General features: G+C 36.8%; 1 protein-coding gene across 1 annotated transcript; it reads left to right on the top strand.

Annotated features, from left to right (window-relative positions):
- The first annotated feature begins 2,327 nt into the window (after positions 1-2,327).
- Positions 2,328-13,872, top strand: LOC113533712 (transcription factor E2F3). Its single transcript, XM_026925995.3, has 7 exons — positions 2,328-2,954; positions 6,338-6,449; positions 7,038-7,257; positions 9,080-9,238; positions 9,927-10,041; positions 10,168-10,309; positions 10,421-13,872. The coding sequence occupies exons 1-7, from the start codon at positions 2,676-2,678 to the stop codon at positions 10,666-10,668; spliced, it is 1,275 nt and encodes a 424-aa protein (XP_026781796.2). The 5' UTR covers positions 2,328-2,675; the 3' UTR covers positions 10,669-13,872.
- Positions 13,873-22,091: the final 8,219 nt, after the last annotated feature.

Raw genomic sequence — 22,091 nt, 5'->3', positions numbered from 1 at the left:
AGCGAGCGCGCGCTCGGGTTGCCAGTTTGGAGCTACCCGGGTTGCCAGAGTGCAACAAGATTCTAATACAGTCTTCATGACAGACCAGTGTTAATAACTACAAGAATAATTACTATAAAATTGGCTTATTAATGAAATCACTAGGAATAAAATAGTTTCAGGCACTTTATCATTTTTTAATCCTTTAAAATAAACCGAAACATAACAACAAATAATAAAAGATGTTATTATTATTTAATCAGGCAGACCGTTAAAACATATGAATAGACCTGTGATTTATTTATTATAAAGTGATCATTTTAAAAACAGTTAATTATGCAGCAATAACTGAAAATATATGTAGCTTTCTTCTTTCATTTTTTTTGTGTTAACACTATTATTAGTATTATTAAACGTTGTGAACTGAAAACATATAACTCTGAATTTTATTACCAGATAAAGCATGAATTTAAAAAATAAACAATTGAAAATAATCTACAAAAGCATCACAGTTGTGTTAATACAGTTCTAAACGGATTAATCTGGCAACATCACTTTGGTCCCGCCCGCTGTTTTCTATTGGTTACGCCCACCGGGCAGCTTTGCTCCTCTGTATGTCTACTCGTGTGACAGAAATCACGGTTTAATGTCAGTGATGTTGATGCAGCAAAGAAAACACATGCTGGAGGTTTTGTTGTTGTTGCTTTGTTCTTTTATTGTTGCTTTTGTTGTTGATAATGCTTTGTTTTTTTTTATGTTCTTTTATTGTTGTTGTTGCTTTGTTGTTCTTTTATTGTTGTTGTTGATAATGCTTTGTTGTTTTTTGTTCTTGCATTATTGTTGTTGCTGTTGCATTGTTGTTGCATTGTTGTTGTTTTTGCTTATTTTGTTTTTTGTTTTGTTTTTTGCTGTTAATTGGGGTGGTGGCTGCGGGGAAAGGTTATAGCTAATCATTTTTAATTAAATTTTTTAAATTTAACTACGTTTCCATAGTAACAGCGGCGTCTCTAGTCCGCCAGAACACCCTGTGGGATTGTGGGTAGTGTAGGCCTTCATTATAACGGCAGAAATAAAATATTATTATAATTATATAAACTCAAAATGTCTTTAGCACGTCACAGCTTATAATAATTCCTAGTTGGACTGATTATGGTTATTAATTAAGGTATGATCATGAATCGGATTTTTACGTCCGGAAATGCTTTCTGTCGTTCAGAGAGCGCCCTCTGCTGCTCACTACTGAGAATAACCACAATCTCTAAAATATAGAATTATAATATTTAACAACATTTATCAACAAAGACTGTGACTATCCATGACTAAAAAAAATGAAATTCTTTTAAAACAATTTGGGTTAATTTTGTGTTACATTCTCAAGCACACGCATAATGATTTCTTTACTATTAATAAGTCAGATATTATCAATATACTTCTATTTACACTCTTTAAAAAGGTTACATCTAGTGCCGTAAAGGGTTCTTCTTATCTTATTTCTATTTCTTTAAATAAAAAGATTATTTATTTAAGTTCATTTAGAGAGCTAGAACCAATAACCATCTAAACTATTATTCTTCCATCTGTCTGGGCTTAAACAAATTCCAAGTGGGGGGAAAAAAGATAAGAAAGACAGAGGTATACACAGATAATATAAAAAGTAAATATTAACTATACATGTATATATAAAACCAACAAATAAATAAAAATAAAATAATGAAAGACCTTGCTAAATCACAATAACTTAAATGTACCAAATAAATACACAGTTTTTTACAGCTTTTTTGTTTGTACTCTAATTATATAAATATTCCTTTCTAATTCCTTAAGTACCACAGAAAAAAAATGAGGTTTCTGACTGCTGAATTTACAACGATGAATATGAAACTTAACAAGTATAATCGAGAGATTGATAATGTAAGCCTCATTTTCCAACTTCTTGTCATAGTTCAAAAAGCCAAATATTACATGTTCATATAGTAAAAGAAAGTTGCACAGCACTTTGTCATTTATAAATCTAGGAACCTCCCACCATAACCTCTTTGTATATTGACAACGCCAGAAAATATGAGGTACCGTTTCTGGGTGTAATGAACAGAATGAACATTTTACATCTATATCTTCAATAAATCTGGTTAGGGTCTCAGTGTTTATCTTTCTTCCGCCTCACTGGTGTGACGTCACCACACACATGCCTCCTCTGTCCAATCAGCAGCCTGCACCTTTTCACTGGCTGTCAACGTCGCGAAGCTGCGGGTGAGGAGGGGGCGTGGCATGGCGTCCACGCGACCAATCGTGTGCGACATGCAAATTGCGTTTGAAGTGGTCCGCGGGAAATCTGAGTTTCGCGCGAGCGCCTTTTCGCGCTTCGCCCGTGTCCCCCCTCATTCATTGTCAGCTTCCTGGAGCCATTTTTTTTTCCCTCCAGCGAGCGGCGCAGCAGCAGTGGTAACTTTTTTTAAAATCCGAGCCATCTGCGCGTTTATGACACTAATATCACCTGAAACGTGGCTGCATCGATAGTTAAGAGTTTGATCTTTCATGCGAGGGTAATATTTACAACAGAAAAGCAGCGCGTTGGGGTAAAAAACGCGGTTTAAACTGAGGTCTGAGAGCAAAAAAAAAAACAGACGCACAGAGAGAGAGAGAGAGAAGCGACACAAACACACACATATACACACACAAGAGCCGCGTCGGAGACGATGAGAAGAGCGATCTCATGCTCGGCCCCGGAGAGTGTGATCATCACCGGGGTTGGAGGCTCTTCGCTGGACGAGAACGCGGTGCTGACGGCCCTGGGCTCCAACACACACACAACCACCTTCATCCACATCATCACCCCGCCGCCACCACTGCCGCCGCCACCGCGCCTCACACACACTCCCGCCGCCGTGTGTGTGTCCGAGTCTCCGGCCGCCAGCCTGTATACCACCCCGACCCCGAGCGCGAGCGGACAGAGACCTGCGCTGGGACGGCCTCCGGTAAACACCGACTAACTGCACAGGGGGGCAAAACAACACCTTTAATCACCCCTACAGCAGGGCTAAAGCTAACCGACTAGCTTCCACACAAGTGCAAGTGTGGGCATGAACCAAAATCCGGACTGTACCATTACCAATACTTTATTTATTCAACTTTATTTATTTAACTCCATTTATTTAACTCCTGGTGATTCCTTCCTAAACTCTTTATATGTACTTATCAGCATCTGTTCAGTAGCTATGGAAACGGGGCTAGGTCTAAACAGGAAGTGTTTATATGTAGTTATCAGCATCTGTTCAGTAGCTATGGAAACGGGGCTAGGTCTAAACAGGAAGTAGTTACGGTTTTTGTAGTCATTAGCATCTGTTCAGTAGCTATGGAAACGAGGCTAGATACAAACAGGAAGTGTTTATATGTAGTCATTAGCATCTGTTCAGTAGCTATGGAAACGGGGCTAGGTCTAAACAGGAAGTGTTTATATGTAGTCATTAGCATCTGTTCAGTAGCTATGGAAACGGGGCTAGGTCTAAACAGGAAGTGTTTATATGTAGTCATTAGCATCTGTTCAGTAGCTATGGAAACGGGGCTAGGTCTAAACAGGGAGTGTTTATATGTAGTTATCAGCATCTGTTCAGTAGCTATGGAAATGGAGCTAGGTCTAAACAGGAAGTAGTTACGGTTTTTGTAGTCATTAGCATCTGTTCAGTAGCTATGGAAACGAGGCTAGATACAAACAGGAAGTGTTTATATGTAGTCATTAGCATCTGTTCAGTAGCTATGGAAACGGGGCTAGGTCTAAACAGGAAGTGTTTATATGTAATCATTAGCATCTGTTCAGTAGCTATGGAAACGGGGCTAGGTCTAAACAGGAAGTGTTTATATGTAGTTATCAGCATCTATTCAGTAGCTATGGAAATGGAGCTAGGTCTAAACAGGAAGTAGTTACTGTTTATTTGTAGTCATTAGCATCTGTTCAGGAAAGAAAGTGACCTATCAAGACATCAAAGACTCTAACTTTTAACCTGAAAGTAACAGATTAGCTTCCAAATAAGTTTAAGTTTGGACATGTTCGGAAATTAACCAAAACAGTTATCAAAGTTTTTTTTTTTCTCTCAATATCATAATTTATTCTTATTTATTTGTATTTATTAGCATCTATTCAGTAGCTATGCTTAAACAGGAAGTAGTTTGCACAAAAAAAGTGACGTAGGAATTCAGCGGCGGTTCGTCTAACTCTAACATAACATGTAAATGAAAAAGTTTAATTTTGCGTTTACGAAATAAAGGAATTAAATGAAACGGATGAAAAAAGTGACATTAAGGACTCCTCTAGCGTTTAAACTAAAGCTAATCGTCTAGCTGCCAAAGAAGTGCCAGTTTTGAGGCACGCGAAATCTAGATTGCGTTGTTACCAATTATTTTTTCTCCTCCATAATTTTCGATAATACCATAGTTTTCTTGCTGTTATATCTCTGCAATTATTAAAATATATATTCAGTAGCTATGGAAACTAAGCTACGGCTAAGCAAGTTTGTGCAAAAAAAAAAAAAAGTGATCTCTTTCCTGAAGCCTGATCCGCTTTTCTAGAGCTTAAGTTAATCGTTTCACTGTAAGTGACGTTTAAACAGAAAGTGGCCTGTGCAGAAAAAAAGGGATGTAGGAAGACATCAGTCTTATCCAAAACTTTAACTTTTCACACACAATCTTTGCAGTAATTCAGTAACTTTGAATTAGCTTAATACAAACATAATGTTGTATCACAACTTGATATTTATACCAAACAATTAAAACAATAGTCAGAATTACATGTGCGCTAGCACCCACTATATAAAATGACAAGAAATATAAAATGAAGCAGCAAGTTGCACAGCTGTACTGTTTAACTGGCTAACTCACTAGCTAATTAGCCAATAATCTATCAAATGCATTTTAGTTGTATCATGTTACAATTTAGCAGTGCTAACAGAAATGACAGGGATTACAAACTAAAGAAACTTGGGATTTCGAATAACCACACAGCTGTTCTTTAGGGTTGCCGTTAAAAAAAAAAAAATTAAGATAAGATATTTTTCTTAAAAAATTTGTTGCATTTTGAGAGTAGTAGATTCTGATATTAGGCTTACAAGAAATAGTCAGAAATACTGGTGTGAGGTTTTTCATTTTTTGCTCATAATCCTAATATCAGAATCTACGGCATTCTCGTATTGCTAATATCAGAATCTACGACATTCTCGTAATGCTAATATCAGAATCTACGACATTCTCGTAATGCTAATATCAGAATCTACGACATTCTCGTAATGCTAATATCAGAATCTACGACATTCTCGTAATGCTAATATCAGAATCTACGACATTCTCGTAATGCTAATATCAGAATCTACGACATTCTTGTAATGCTAATATCAGAATATACAAATTTTCTACCTAGTACTAATATAATATATGATTAGGCCTATTCCTCGTAATTCTAATCAGGATCATTTTAATATCCGAGGTTATGACTTCCTCATAATATTACTAATATTAATATCTAAAGCGAATCTACTACTTCGGATAATCTTGATATCAGAATCTGCACCTTTTTTTCCTCGTAAGCTTAATATCAGAATCTATGAACTTTATTTATCGTAATCCTAATATTAGAATCTGTGACTATTTCTCGTAATCTTTATCAGAATCTACTGATTTTTCTTGTAATCTTAATATCTGAATATGCGATTTTATTTCTTGTAATAGTAACATCAGAATCTGTGACTTTATTTCTTATAACCTTAATATTGGAATCTGTAACTTTATTTCTCATAACCTTTATCGGAATCTGTGACTTTATTTCTCGTAACCTTAATATCAGAATCTGTGATTTATTTCTCATAATCATAATATCAGAATCTACGAAATTTATTTCTTGTAATCTTACTATCAGAATCTGTAACTTCATTTCTTGTGATAGTAATATCGGAATCTACGAACATTATTTCTTGTAAGTTTTTGTTTTCAAAATCTGTGACTTTATTTCTTGTAATTTTACTATCAGGACTCTACAAACATTATTTTTCTTAAACCTAAAATCAGAATCCTTGACTTGTTCTACATTGGTGCGTGTCCACTTTATTTCAGTGGTGAGCTCTGTGGCAATATTTTTTTTTTGCACCAGCTTTGTGAAAATTTGCTTAATATTTGCAAAACATTTGAACACTGATGAATACGCAAAGAAGGTTAAACTGAATCTCAGACAGGAACATTCAACTTTTCTCAGCTACACTTCTGTTGGTTTTCCATCTGCTTTGGTTTTGTTTTATTGATAATCTTTTATTACCTGATTTGTGACAGCAACATGGCTGCCAGTCTTGTCTGATTGTCTTGCAAACGCAATCCACAGGCGAAGCGGCGCTTGGCTCTCGATGACTCGGACCACTTGTACACAGCTGAAGTAGCGAAAACCCCCAAGACCCAAAATGGAGGCCCACTAGCTGTGCTAAAGGGCAACAAAAGTAAGAACCAACCTGATACGAAGCGACGTTACTGTTACACCCCAAAGTTGATTATTTTCTTAGAACAGCACATCCCTAAGTGTTTTGTTCCTCTTATACCACAGCACTTTGCCAAAAATGAAATTTTGTTGCTTTTTAAAGACCTACACCTTGTACTTTTTATTACTTTATTGTAGACATGCATTGATTCCCTTTCTCTTTTCAGATTGAGTATGAATTTTTGGTTTTTGTCAATACTGATACGAAATTGAATAACTTGTAAATCTATAAGTAGGGACAAGCTGGTATGGTCAAGCAGAAGTTGATTATTTTCCCAGAACAGCCAGTCCTGAAGTGTTAAGTGTTATTAAGCAATGACAGCATAAATTTTATCTGTTTATTGTTAATTTTAATGTGATATGTAGCAAAATAAAGATTCACCGTTATCTTTGCTAGTAATCTGCATACATTGCAAACATATCCAAACTAATCAGGTATCTGATAAAATGTAAACATCTTATGTTGGTGGTAATAATAATAATAATAATAATAATAATAAATGTCTCTATTTTGGGTTGAAAAGTTAATTCTCCTTGTAACTCCACGTAGCTCCAAAGTCTCCATCAGAGAAGACTCGCTATGACACGTCTCTGGGTCTCCTGACTAAGAAGTTTGTGCAGTTGTTGGGCCAATCGTCAGATGGCGTGGTGGATCTGAACCAGGCGGCCGAGGCGCTCAACGTCCAGAAGCGACGTCTCTACGACATCACCAACGTGCTGGAGGGGGTGCACCTCATCAAGAAGAAATCCAAAAACAACATACAATGGATGTACGTAGAATAGAGCTGAGGGATGTGTTCATAATCAGTTACATTAATATTTCATTAGTATTTCTCAATTGGAGTGAGACCTAACCCTACACATAATTATTACATTTCTGATAATAAGCGAGTTGTGATATCACATGCAGTGCTGCTCTACACCCACAGACAGGATTACCAACTTCCTGTCTGTAAGCAGGAAGTGAATATACAGAGGCGCAGATAATTTTGCTTGCTGTGGTAATATTGGTTAAAAACATGCTTGAACACTGCAGTGTGACCTACTTTTGCTGTGAATCTTTGCATATGCTAACTAGGGGTTTTAGGGTGTGGAATTTTCATGATATGGTAACTAGTCTAAAAATGTCAGGGATTCATGTCATTGTAAATCTGTCAGAATCAGGAGCCAGGAGACCAGCCAAGTGTAGGGAATTTTTTAAGTGTGCGCAATAAGCGAAATAAACAAAAGGAAGCGATATGTAATGGTCTAAAAGAATAAACATAATCAAATAAACAAGGAAAACATCCCACTGTGGTATTAAAGGACCATTTAAAAATACACAAGCTGGGGGTGAAAATTAAAGGAAATTTATTATTTAATTAACAAATAAATTCATACATTTTTATTATTTAGCTAGGTGCCTTGGTCATTAGCTAGGTAGGATCACTGTAACCTGTAAATATTGATAAATACAGTATACACCCTGATGAGCATAAACGTTATGACCATCCGCCTAATATGCTGATGGTCCTCCAAGTGCCATCAAAACAGCTCAGACCCTCTGAAGCATGGACTCTACTAGACTCCACCAAGACATTAGCAGCGGATCCCGACATTGATCAGCTTGATCCTGACAAGACATTAGCAGCAAGGCCTGTGAGTTGGAGCCACCATGGATTGAACTTTTTGTTCCAGCACATCTCACAGATTCTTGATCAGTTTAGATTTGGGGAATTTGGGGGCCAGGGTAACACCTTGAACTTTTCATGTTCCTCAAACCATTTTCTAATGTGTACAATGTAGCAGGGCACATTGTCCTCCTGAAAGAGACCATTGCCATTGGGGAATACCATTACCGTTAAGTGGTGTAACTGGTCTGCCACAATGTTTGCTTAGGTGGCACGTGTCAAATTGACGTCCTCATGACTGACCAGACACAGGGTTTCCCTGCAGAACATCGCCCAGAGCATCATCTTCCCACAGTGTGTCCGGGTACCATCACTTCTCCAGGTTAACACCGCACACGTATCCGGCCATACACATGATGTAACAGAAAATGGAACTTATCAGACTAGGTGTCCTTCTTGCATTGCTCCAAGGTCAAGTTCTGAAGCTTGTATGCCCATTGGAGGCACTTCCAGTGGTAATGGTACTCTTCAGTGGTATATGCAGGAGGGTGCAATGCACTGTATTGACACCTTCCTCCCGTAACCATCATTAAACATTTCTGTGACTTGTGCCACTGTAGCTCGTCTGTTGATTCAGACCAGTCTTAACCCTGACCTAGTGAACCAGTATAAAGATGTGTTTATTGATAGAGACTTCACAGAACTTCTGTAAGTCGTTCTGGATAAGGGCGTCTGCCAAATGCCGTAAGTGTTAATGAAAAATGAAAATATACTGTCTAATATATCCCAGACCTTGACATGTATTATTGTTATGCATGTTATAGGTCATCTGTGAGTGATCATAATTTTTTTGTGGTCAAAGATTTTGCTCATCATTGTGTAGACTTTTACATTTATTTCCCCCCCTTTCTGTGGGCATGGTGCTAATAAAACTGGCTTGTTAATATGTTAACTATGCCTCCATTCTTGTGTGGTTTGTTAGGGGCTGTAACCTTTCAGAGGTTGGTGGAGTACTGACCCATAAACAGACTCTGAGCAGTGAAGTGGCTCAGCTGGTGCAGGAGGAGCGCAGACTCGATGAGTTGATCCAAAGATGCACGCAAGAAGTCAAGCAGATGACAGAGTCATCTCACAGTCAGAAATATCCTTTCTTCATGTTGGTGCAACAAGATGATTGTTCTCCTTTAGGATGTGTGTTTAGTTTATGTGGCTTTGCTTCTTGACAGGCTGCTTATTTCTTGTTGATCATGTGAATTTGCTATTCAGAATTTGAAGATCAAAGTCTGATAAGGGGGGAAACTTGGGTCTTCTTGGTCAGGGGGAATATGGGGAAGCCTTGGAAAGGGGGGGGGGGAATTAGGATCTCCTTGGTCAGGGTAAAACTTGGGTCATCTTGGTGAAGAGGAAATTAGGGTGGACTAGGTCAGCAAAAGGCTTGAGTAGGCTTGGTATGGGGGAGAACTTGTACTGGTACAGAGTAAACTTGATTAGGCTCTTAAAAGAAAACATGGGTAGGCTTTGTATGGGGGAGAATTTGGGTGGGCTTTGTAAAGGGAGAATTTGGGTGGGCTTGGTACGGGAGTGGGGAAATGGGTCTCCTTGGTATGGGGGGACTGGGGTAATTTTGTTAAAAATTGGGTAGTTCAGGGGAAGACTTTAATAGCATTGTGTTAAGGGGAACATGGGTAGTCTTGGTAAAGGGGGAACGCTTACCAACGCTTCAAGAAGTGTTGGTAAAGGCAAAAACCTGAGCAGTATTGGTGTGATCTATACCATTGTAGACACTAATTTACTGAAGTATTTCATTGTGGTTCTTTAACCTCCCCTACGTTCGCTTATGTAACATATCAAGACCTCCGGCGGGACCATAGTCTGAAAGATCAGACGGTCATCGTCGTCCGAGCGCCGTCCGAGACCAAGTTAGAGGTGCCCGATCCACAAGAGGTCAGTCATCATCAATCAGTCTTTTGCACTGTCAAACAAAGTGGATGCTTTCAAATAAATTTTTTCTTTGTTATCCAAGGGGCAGTTTGTATATTTTTATACCTGTGACTCAAATTCACCCTACAGGGGTTGCAAGTTCACCTCACCAGTTCAAAAGGACCTATAGATGTCTTTTTGTGTCCTGATGAAAATACCCCTGACAGTCCGGTTAAGAATGAGAATTCGAGTATGAATGGAAACTCCTCTCCCTTTATGAAAGTGTTAGAAGGTGGGTTTGCAGTGGAGGTTACTCTGTTTAAATAGGAGCACCTCTACACTCTGGGGTTTTTCTAGGTGTTTTGTTTAAGTCACTCCATAATTCTCCAACCCTTCCCCGCAGATGGCAACTCCAGCCGTTCAGGCCCGGCGGTAACGGTCACCAACCTCTCACCCATTACATCCCCCTACACCAGCCTGCTGCAACAAACTGAGGACCAGAATCCCTACTCTGAATCGCCCTTCATCAGCCTGGGCTCCCCACCTCTCAGTGATGACTACCTCATGAGCCTAGGAGAAGGCGAAGGAATTTCTGACCTCTTTGATGACCTTGATCGCCTCCCCAATCTGGATGATCTTCTATGCAACTGAAGAGGACCTCTTAGACTCCTGCTTGGATTGACTTGGTCAGGTAACCACTGACGGAAGGGTGCAAACTTATAGGTGTAATTGATTCAAGAGTCTGGTAAGATCCATTTTTAACTTCCTGTGCATCATGAATTAAGTGATGCTTGGAGAATGGTCTACCATCTTCCAGCCTAAAGGTTCCTGCGAGAGTTTGATAAAGGAGCCAAGTGTTACTCGAGTAAGTGTTTCCCATCTGATCAAATAAGTTGTTAGAAAATTTGCCTGCAAGTGGCCCCTGTCCTGTGCAAGTAACATTACATTTAAGATTCACATTGAGGACCTCAGCTTTAGTGATGTAACTAATGCTGGGTAACATCTTCCTGGTGGAAGCTTGTCCTTCATAGCTGCCTCAGAGACTCCATCTTTGATTGAAAGGAATGTCGAGAGGAATGGCAACGTATCACTGTTCCTACAGTGATAATTGCAGCTTTGAAGTGCCCATGAATTGGAGAATTGAGGGTTTCCAGTTTGTTTTTACCCCTTGTGCAACCTGGATGCCTCGGCTAAACAAGATCTACCATCTTCCAATTTGCAGATGCCTTGATTTGGGACGTGGTGAGCATTTCTTTTTACTTCCTTGTCTTTCCATCAGCATTTAGGAGCTCCTCTCCAAACTTTGTACAAATAACGTTGGCTTTGGATCGTTCCTATCCTCAGTTCTCAATCTGCACACGTTAAATTGCCTGTGTGCAGAATTAGGAATTATCATTGTTGACTTGTGCATTTCAGCATACCCGAAGGTGAACATGAACTCCTGGTAAAGACCCAAGTGAAGGGGTCAGTGGAATAAAGCAAGCTGTGTAGAATTACACAGCAATGCCCACATCATGTGCTGCTGTCTATTTTATTCCCATAGCAACGGGATACAAGCAGATGGGATTCATATGCTGCTCTTTATTGCATTCAGTGCTGCTGCAGATTTCTTGCACTGCCTTGTGTGAGAAATCACTTCATCGTTCGCATCGATGCTTTGAGACTGTAATGATGACGTATAGATTTGTCCAAGTTAACTTCTTTTAGCCTGGATCCAGAGGTCTCTAAAGACCAAAGGGCAAATTCATACCATGTTTTATTTCATGGAATATTGATGCCACTGACAGGGTCTCCAACTGATTTGAGTTCAGATGGATTTGAGGAATCTACCTGACGCAGTGGTGGGTTTTATTTCAATTTTGGAAGTGCACTTTAGAACTCCTGGCTTGGACGTATGTTTACCAAGCTATCATCCTATTAGAAATAATATTTAGCCATTTTTATGAAATAAAATGGTTGCTTTTGGGAATTCCTTTTTTTAAGGAACTGACCAATATTCTCATTGGATATGTTGAGCTTCAGAGTTTAAAATTGAATGCATGTTTTTATGCAAAGGCCTGGTGTCCTTGACTTAGAAGCCATTTGTTATGTACATGTGGTACTGTACATATAAATTTTAAAGGAATAGTTCACATTTAGACTTTCCCCTGTACCACTAATCTTCAGCCAAGATGTATTTGCGGTCTGATGTTCTCTTCTTTAGTTTTGCTTCTTAAGTTTTAGCTCCATAGCTAATTGTTTACTTGTCTTTTTGTTTTCTCTAATAAAAATGTTTGCATGACCTACAAAGGTCAAACAACCTCTAAGAGAACCAGATGGAAGAAGTGTCCAAAATCTAAATTTAAAAAAAAAAAAAAAAAAAAATCCAGATGTGCAAACAAAAAATGCAAAATTTTGATAAATTGGAGTGGTCTACCTTGTTCTTTATATTTTGTGAAGCAGACCAGAAATAGGTGTTTAAAAAACATTCTCACCTGTAGTGTGTGGTCTGAAATTTGCCTTTGTGGTAGGGGGAAAATTATTATAACTTTTTCCCCCTCCCCTCCTTCATGTAGGTTCTTGGTAGTTCAACCAGCTTCTAGCCAGTTGCACACTGCATAAATTAATGTTGTGTATCATGTGTCTGTACATTTTGCTAGAATAATCCCACAAATGTCTAATATCTTAAATATAATAAAAGAATAATTCAGTTAAATTAACGTCGGCCAATCAGGCCAAGGAAAATGATGTTATTGGGCCAAATTCTGATTGGTTCACCCCAAGCCCTAGGTAATAAACTACCTACATCCAAACCTGTGTTATTCTGTATTATAAATATTTTGTGATTCCAAAATTCTACTTCCTGCAGCATCACAGAAATGCAGCATTTTTATCAGTACTTGCAATTTAAGTGATATTGGCAGATTTCTTCTTGCAAATCTGTCTTTACGTAGACAATTATGTTATGTTTGTTATAAGGCATAAAACAGACTTTAAAAATAATGCAATACTTCCCTTTCATTTAAAAAAAGAAAAAAAAAGCCACCAAAATCATTTTGAAACACTGAGGAAATATTTTCTGGTTTCTCTTGTTTAGTTTGGGGGGGGAAAAAAGAACAAACCGGTTGCACAAAAGTGTTTCGTGTGTGTGTGTGTCTGTATTCATGTGTTGGGTCTTTTGTGCAACATAGGGGTTCAGGTTCAGTGCTTATTACTGAAAGCCTTTGTTGTAGTAGTGCCTTTACCAGCTATGCAGAGATCCAGTTAAGCAAACCTTTAAACACTTCAGAACTGGCCGTCCACCACGGGTAATATTCGTTCTTTAACATGTAAAATAGCGTAATTATTTAACCCTTTACTAGTTGTCTTTGGCAAGGTATTCCAGGGCGCACTCAGTGATTTGTAAATACAATCATGAACGTTGTTTATGATACACACACACACACACACACACACACACACACACACTGCTTTTACCTTGCTCAATGATCTCCAAACATATTTACACTAGTGGGTTGCACGACTGTTCATGTTTACTAGTTGACCAGTAATTCGACTAGTCACCTTTTCCATAGTTAAAGCAAAAACTGATTCAGGACACATCTGTTTTTAAGCTGTTTTATTAGTGCAGTCACGTTACATTGTCAGCTGCAATTCTTTTACACTGTTAGCGATGAAGATAGATAAATCGTTGCAATAAAACATGATAAATAATACATCCCCATGTCCCATTACACTATGTAAGGACAATTCTCAGCGGACTTGGCTGAGCAGAACTCATGAACAAATTCCTCCCGCAGTTATTTTTGTTGTCTTTTATAACTAAATTAATTTTTTTTTTTTTAAATCCTTGCACCGTGGCTTAATGAATTTCAATCATGACCACAATCAGTGAGATGAAATTCATTAAGCCACGGTGCAAGGATTTAATTTTTTTTTTTATTTAGTTATAAAAGACAACAAAAATAACTGCGGGAGGAATTTGTTTGGGAGTGGGATTTGAAGGGAAAAAAAAAGTCCACTTCATACAAAGTGTTCTATTAAAGCAAAATAAATTAATAAAGAGTAGTCATTCATACATACAGAGCTCCGTTTGTGAAGTCCTGGTCATGACTACGAGTAATATGAGGGAACATGATCGGTGTAGTGCAGGCACTTGTTCCATGTTACTAATTAGCTATTTAACTAATACACAATAGTTAATTATCACATTCCTTTGTGTTACAAAGTCATGGCCTTGACTTGTCTCATTCCCTTTACGCTACCAATTCTGGGGTCACGACTTCATTATCATGTTCCTTAGTGTTATTACTTCATGGCCATGCATTAGGATCTTGTTCCTTCGCCTTAAGACCTGGCCATGTATTATTTTTATTAAGAAGAAATGTCACCAGTGGGGCTTTGTAATTGTGTAATATACAGTTGCACAGCTCATTAGAAAAAATTGGTAGGCTTTAATTAATGATCTGTTTCGGGGAAAAACTCTTCGCTGTGCTGTACAGACTGTCAAGAAAAACGTCTCTTCTGGTTCACAAGATATAAATCTCTTCATATAAATAAGTTCCATCTTGAAGCCAAGAGTAAACAATGCTGCTGTATAATTTCTCCAAACAGGTACATGGTATTTTACCAACTTTATCTACTGGCTTAGATGATAATTAGATGATAAAAAAAATTCTTTTATGCAATCTACTCCAGTTTTAATCTGGAGTCTGGTCTTCACCTCTGCAGCCTGGTTTTGAACACCAGCAACCATTTAAAGTGAGGTTCTCCACTCCAATCAGGGGACCCTACTGATCTTCATAGTTTCAAGGTTTCTCAAACCCGCTGTTCCAGCTCATTATCTGCTTGCTCATTCAGGTGTGTGAGGAAATCTTGAAAGGATTGAAGTTTATTAACCAGAATGCAAACAGTTTTCCAAATCTTCTCCTTGACATGACAATAAAACAGCAGGACTGGGAGACTCGGCTGACCTTAAGGAGAATCCTCAGGATTTTAGATTAACAAAAAATATTGTTCCTGTTAAAAATCAACAGACTTTACCATGTTCATGTCTCCATGTGTTTCTGTGTATTGTAAATTAACAGTAATATGTCGGATATTCGCCTTTTCCTGTTTCTCTCAAGTGTTACTGCCATGAAGGATCCATGCTTTTCTTTAAAAACAAATAAAAATGAAGTTTTAATTAATTCACAACAATTAGATTTTCATGCTCATTGTTTTTTTTTTTTTTTTCTTTTTCATATGAAGATTAATTTCTTCTGTTGTTTGGAGAATGTGTAATGGTTTTTAACTGAGTAAAGTGAAGTGGACATTTAATGCATATTATTAGGAAAAAATATATAAATTGTAAAAACAGTGGCCAAATGCATTTGAAGGAAGTCTGGTGGAGCGGCCAAAGCATTGTTCTCCCTGTTTATTTATTTATTTTTTTTTTTTACTGATTTTACTTTGTGGTGTTGAGTTAAGAGAATAATGAAAGCATAAAATCTACCAGTAAGTGATGGAGAACCTCTCCAATATTTATTTACCATAAATTTATCACCTAATATTAATATTTAATGCATCAACTTTTAATTTCAGCTTTTTTTGCTACTCATTTCCCTTTCTCCATATTTGTGTCCTGTGTTGCTTTAATTGCACATTTTATTCTTGACTCTACTGATAATTTACCTGTATGAAAAATGAATGTGTGTGAATAAGAACAGCTTGTTGTTTATTATTTTAGCATGAAAGTGGCTGTGTGTAACTGTAAAATAAGGTTTTAAATTTCAGTGTGTTTTTTGATAAGCTTTCACTATATGATGTCATTATCAGCTTTGATTTAAAAAAAAAACAAAAAAAAAACATTGTAAATAAATTTCTTAAATAGAGCCTCTGATGGAGGGAAGAAACATTTTGTCCTGTTCTGAAAAGTCACCAGATTATGAATAAAAGCAATAAGACACATTCCTCTTTTAGTCTCCTTGACTGTTAGTACATGCACAAACCAAGAGGAACTGTACTTAATTAACTTAATGTAACTAAGTTTACTTAATGTAATTAACCTTGTATTGTCCTTTAAATTTAGAGAACAGTAGCGACGAGTATCACTGAAATCACTGAAATGGAGGTGCAATGTTACTAGTCTCACTAATTGAGTTACCACCACCAGCATTCCAGCATGGATGGACACCTGAAATTTTCTGGCCTTCTCCATTAATTCACATGTCCAGAATGCTCACGTGACATAAACCGAGCCTCATGCCGATGAATGTGCTGGAGTCAGATGGCTATTGTGATTGATTAGAATTTCCTAGTGCTTCATAATGTGGTTCTACACCTGCGGGCGGAACAGTCAGTACAGCACCCAATCATCTAAATAAAGGATCGGACACACCCCCTAGCACTACAGGGACCCTATATCAGCTCGTACACACTTTGTGAACACCCTAGTTGCTCAACACAAAGCGAAGGATCTTGAACATGTAAGTTACTCCGCTGATGTAAAAGAGGGATGAGCTGTCTGCTTTCTAATTCCTTAGACTGAGAATGAGGGAGGTTCTGCTTCCCTGTTTTTGGAATCAGAAAATAACAGGATAAGAACCTGGTCATATGATCTGGTCCATGTACTCTCTAATAATCTCTGTTTTCCTACCAATGACATAACCATTGGCCTGGGTATCACACCTTAGTGGCAGTGATGCTGTAAAAGACACCCTAGAGACAGTGTGCCCAGAAGCCACTGTTCTGATGAGATCGGAAACAATGGTGCGTGGCAGAAATATGATAATTGGCTGATCCTCATCTGGCATGAAAATGTGGCCAGTGCTTGATCCTGTGTATGTCATCCAGCTAATGTTTCCAAAATCTAACTTAATCTGCTGTTCCTTGAAATGTTAGGTGGAAAAAAAAAATCAACCACTTAGAGAAACACATTGAAATTTTGTTATTGAATTTTGTGTTTTGATCATTTTTGCTCTTTATTTCTGTTAACAATTTGTCTGTTTTTATTCTAGTCTGCCCAATAATTTCTGATTATATAAGTTTTGTTACTCATTAGATAAGTGATTGTACAGTGTGTCCTAAAAGTCTCCATGTACATAGGGGACTGTGTTTGCCAGCAGCACGTCGGTTGTGCCTTTGTCAGTGGATGTTCTTGGACATCACTTCTCAGTTGGTCCGCAACACTTCCAGTCTTTTTGAACTTGTTAATAAGTTTGGCGACAGAGTCATGTGTGATGTGCTCACCATGTTTCCTGGTAAAGTCCATCGCAACCTTGTGACAGCTTTCCGATCCACCCATGAGAATGATTTCAATACGTTCTTCTTCTGTCAAAGGCTATTCTTAAAGGCTATCTGAAAAAAATATATAAAAACCAAGTATGAAAGGTTTTTGAAGACATTCATTTCCCCTGTGTTTAGAGACTTTTGGGACACCCTGTATAAGTGTTACTCATTAATAAAAAAATAAAAAATAAAAAAAAACATTAAAAAACATCAGTTATTGCTTTGTAGTTTTACTACTTTTCTGAAAATCTGATGATTCAGCAGCTAGGATTAAAAAAAAAACACACATTTTTTCATTTTCAGGTTTTGACTAAGAACACAGGTATTGTGTTAACAGTCTCCAGCAGTGTTAATTAAATACTTCTAACTAAATCAGTTAATTGAACTGATTTTGTTCTTGGCTATAATTCTGATCTAACAGTTATGGCTCTTATACCCATCAGCAAAAGCAAATGCAGTTGACTACATAACCACACTGAGGCACTGTTACTTTATTCTGAGCTGGTTAAATGGTGAAAAAAAATTAACATAAAGAAAGAAAACTATAATAATATATAATTATAATATATAAATATGTCTTAAATATAATCTCTCAAATGTCTAATATCATTGAATATAAATAAAAGTATAATTCAGTTAATCACCTCTGGCCCATAGCAAAATGAATCAGGCCATGGAAAGAAATGTTATTGAGACAAATAATCCTGATTGGTTCAGTCTCAGCACTACAGGTGAGTATACCTTCCTCCAAACCTGTCTTATTTTAGAAATATTTTATGGCTCCACTTTCTGTTACCTGTAGCATAACACAAGTGCTACACCAATATTTATCTATATGGTTTTATCTTTTAGCGATTAAACAGTGAATAAATATTATTTCATCACTATCATTTCAACATAACTGTAACAGACCAACTGAAATTTACCTCAGACTGAAATTTACCTGAAAGTTGAGTCTCCACAACCCACAGGTAAGTTAACACTTAATATAACATATTTTACACATTTGGTGTCTTTAAATTAGCTTTATGTTGAATATCCTAGCTAGCATGCTAAATAGTGTGATGCTAGCCTAACCATGATTGATTAATAATTTTTTTGGAAGCAAGTATTGATATCTTAGCAGTTTATTTTGAGCAGACATGAGGCTCCAGCCATGCTAGCTAGTTTAGCCAGTTAGCTGGGTAGTATTTAGCTTTAGATTATTTTAAAATGTATTTTTTATAAATTCATAAAAAAGTTCATTTCATGTTTGTCATAAGGGTATGTTTGGTTCATCAGCTGTTGGTATTGTACAGAATTTATTATTATTTTTAATGGTGCTTTAAAAAAAAATCATTTCACAGAAACTTCTTTTTAAACATGTAGGAAAATATTGGGGTTATATTTTTTGGATTTTCTGTAAAATATGATCTTGTTTCATTCTGGTGAGACAAACAGTACTAGTTAAAGACATGTCTCTGTCCCATGAGCCACACATTCGTCTGGAAAATGTTTTGCAATACACTGAATACTCTGAATACTGGAATACGATCTGTTCTCTTTCTTTCTTTCTTTTTTATGTGTATATATATATATATATATATATATATATATATCCACTATTTAAAATCTGGAACCCTGCCTTATTTTTATTCATATATCACTATCTATGAAAGCTCCATAATACAAATCATTACTTCTCTCAACTAGCCTATGAATTTAGCATCTTTACAAATCTTTTCACAAGCATTGCCCAAAACATCACTGCAGGAACCAACATAAGTAAAATCCTGACTTAGTCTTTCTCATAGCATACGTAATATATTTTTATTTATTTATACATTTTTTAATTATTCTAAATAATAATTTTGTCTTTCAGTTATGTTATTGTTTGCTTTTATTTCACCATGACTGATAATGGCTTGCAGATACTTCCTGTGGTCAGTAGGGCCTTGGGATGAATCAGCTTTGCTGAAGTTCTTGACCTGTATCTGTATGAGATTATGCATTGTGCTGGTGCCATGTGATTGGCTCATTGGATATTTGCATGAATGAACATGCATTAAAATGGCTGATAAGTATGTACTGTATATGTATATACAGGAAAGTATGTTGGATATTTTAGTATTTTTGCCTTTGTGTGACCTTTAAAGATTGTCAACTGATAACATCATTTTCTTTCAACTTTGATCTGCTTGTACTCTTTCCTAGGGACTGACTACAAAATACAACAAACCAACAAATTTCTTAAAGAACATTAAAAAAACCACACAGAATGTACTTTATGATATTCAGTTTTATCATTTGCTCATTTCTGAGTCATTCTCAGAATATGGAAATAAACCTGTCCCACATAATGGCCATCACTATAACTTTAAGTTCCTAAGCAATAATTTGAAAATGCCAAGTGCTGTAAAAATAGCTTGTCCCAGCTGAAGCCAGTTGAACTGCTTTAGAGGCTTTTGGAGACAAATAATAGCCCTCATTTTCATTTTAATGTCACAGGCTGAACATAAGTTTGAGGCCTGTCAAATATGCAGATTAACAGAATAAAATATGTTTTTGATAATATAAATACTTTGAAAAGAATCTTTGTCCCTGTATTTCATGTTACTGGTTTAGTTATTTTAAAACCACAGAAAGTTGTGGATAAGTGCTTCCAGGGTCAAAGTTCAGAACAAGGAGCATCCATTTCAACCAGCGCCAGATGAGCTTCCCTTCACACTCGGCAAGTTATTCATTTACATGTAAATTCTGTTTAGTCTTGTGGATAATTTACATGTCATTGGAGTTACACCGTTCAGTATTCGTGTAGAATAATTACAGGAAGTGGAATGAACCTAATCAGATTTGAAGTTTTAATATTAAATTGTAATTTAAGCTTTTTATTTGTGAATATTATAACTATAGATCATTTAGAGATAACTTAGTGATAACACGATTAATCATTTTTTTGAAAGTAAGTATTAATATCTTAGCAGTTTATTTTGAGCAGACATGAGGCGCCAGCCATGCTAGCTAGCTTAGCCAGTTAGCTGGGTAGTACTTAGCTTTAGATTATTTTAGATTTTATTTTTTAAAATATTTATATATATATATATATATATATATATATATATATATATATATATATATATATATATATATATATTTTTTTTTTTTTTTTTTTTTTCTTGAAATGGGATAAACATTTAAATTCAGTTTCTAAGAATAATATAAGGAAACATTAGGATTTTTTATTAGTAGTATAAAATGTTAAAGTTTAATATGGATAAACAAATATGACATTTAATATTAGCTTTAGTACTTTTAAGTAAAAAGAATAAAGCTAATGTTAATGTGTGAGGGAACGTTTTTGTTATTTTGTACCTGCCGGCAATACTTTCTAACAAATTTAGTTGGTTCTCTTTCCAAAAATCTAAGCAAACTAGTAGCTAGTAACTAGTCAGTTAAATCACTGCAACCCTGACCATGCAGTTACTAAGGATGAATGTATAAATGCTGTAAGTGCATCACACAGCTCTGCATGTTCATGTTAAAGTTCATGTTGATGTTAATAAATATCATCTTTGTTTGTCGTACAAGCTCCGGGTAATGGATTCATATTTAGTTACATCCCTAATGGATGCAAATGGTTTGTAAACACGAAATTGAGATATTTTTGATTTCATTAGTAGTTCTGTTAGCTAGGTAACAGTGCTTTTTGCCTAACACTACATATATTTATTAGATATCTGAAATTGAAATTGATTTGAAACCAGTGCACATCACACACAGTGCTGTTCTGTGCCTTTTTGCACACAGGAAGTCTATCTGTCTGTAAGCAGGAAGTGAATATACAGAGGTGCATAAGATTTTGCTTGCTGTGGTAACACTGGTTAAAAAACATGCCTAAACTCAACTTCATGGCCTGATTTCGCTGTGATATTTATCTTTGCATATGATACCTAGGTTCGTAATGGTGTGGAATTTTTATGGTAGGATAAGATTTTTGTACTATATGTATACACACAGACACACACACACACACATATATATACAATTTCAAAATACACTATGTGGCCAAAATTATGTGGACACCTGATCATCACACCTGTATGTGGTTCTTCACCAAACTGTTCCCACAAAGTCTGAATTGTGTAGAATGTGTTTGTCCGCTGTAACGTTACAATTTCCTTTCACTGGAACTAAGAGGCTCAAACTTGTTCCAGCATGACAATGCCCCTGTGCACAAAGTGAGCTCCATGAAGACATGGTGTGTTAAGGTTGGAGTGGAAGAACTCGAGTGTCCTGCACAGAGCGCTTACCTCAACCACACAGAACACCTTTGGGATTAACTGGAACACTGACTGCACCCCCGACATCCTCACACAACATCAGTGCCTGACCTCACTAATGCTCTTGTAGCTGAATGAACACAGATCCCCACAGGCACGCTCCAAAATCTAGTGGAAAGCCCTCCCAGAAGAGTAGAGCTTATTATAACAGCAAAGGGGGAATAAATCTGTTTCTGTTCCTGCTGCAACGACGTAGCAAAGGTGCTCACTTTTTCTATTTTTAAGGGCCGAGCTGCCGTCCCTGCTCCAACAATGCAGCAAAGGTGCCCACTTTTTTTTTTTAAGGGGACTAAGCAGCCATGTCTGCCATCTGCTTCACAATTCAGCGTCAGCAGAAGGTAATGAATAATCAGCAGTACGCTATTGGCATTATGTGGTGGTCATGGTAAGGCTCCATCATCTGCTCCATCATTCCAAGTTAGGGAGGGTAAAAAAATGCTTTAGGAGTCCCAGAAGTGTGGATGATTTATGCAATTACTTGTCATCATTTTTATATTTAATATTGCT

This window comes from Pangasianodon hypophthalmus, chromosome 1 (assembly GCF_027358585.1).
Source record: "Pangasianodon hypophthalmus isolate fPanHyp1 chromosome 1, fPanHyp1.pri, whole genome shotgun sequence".
NCBI classification, from domain to species: Eukaryota; Metazoa; Chordata; class Actinopteri; order Siluriformes; family Pangasiidae; genus Pangasianodon; species Pangasianodon hypophthalmus.
This window is presented reverse-complemented; position numbering and strand designations above follow the sequence as displayed.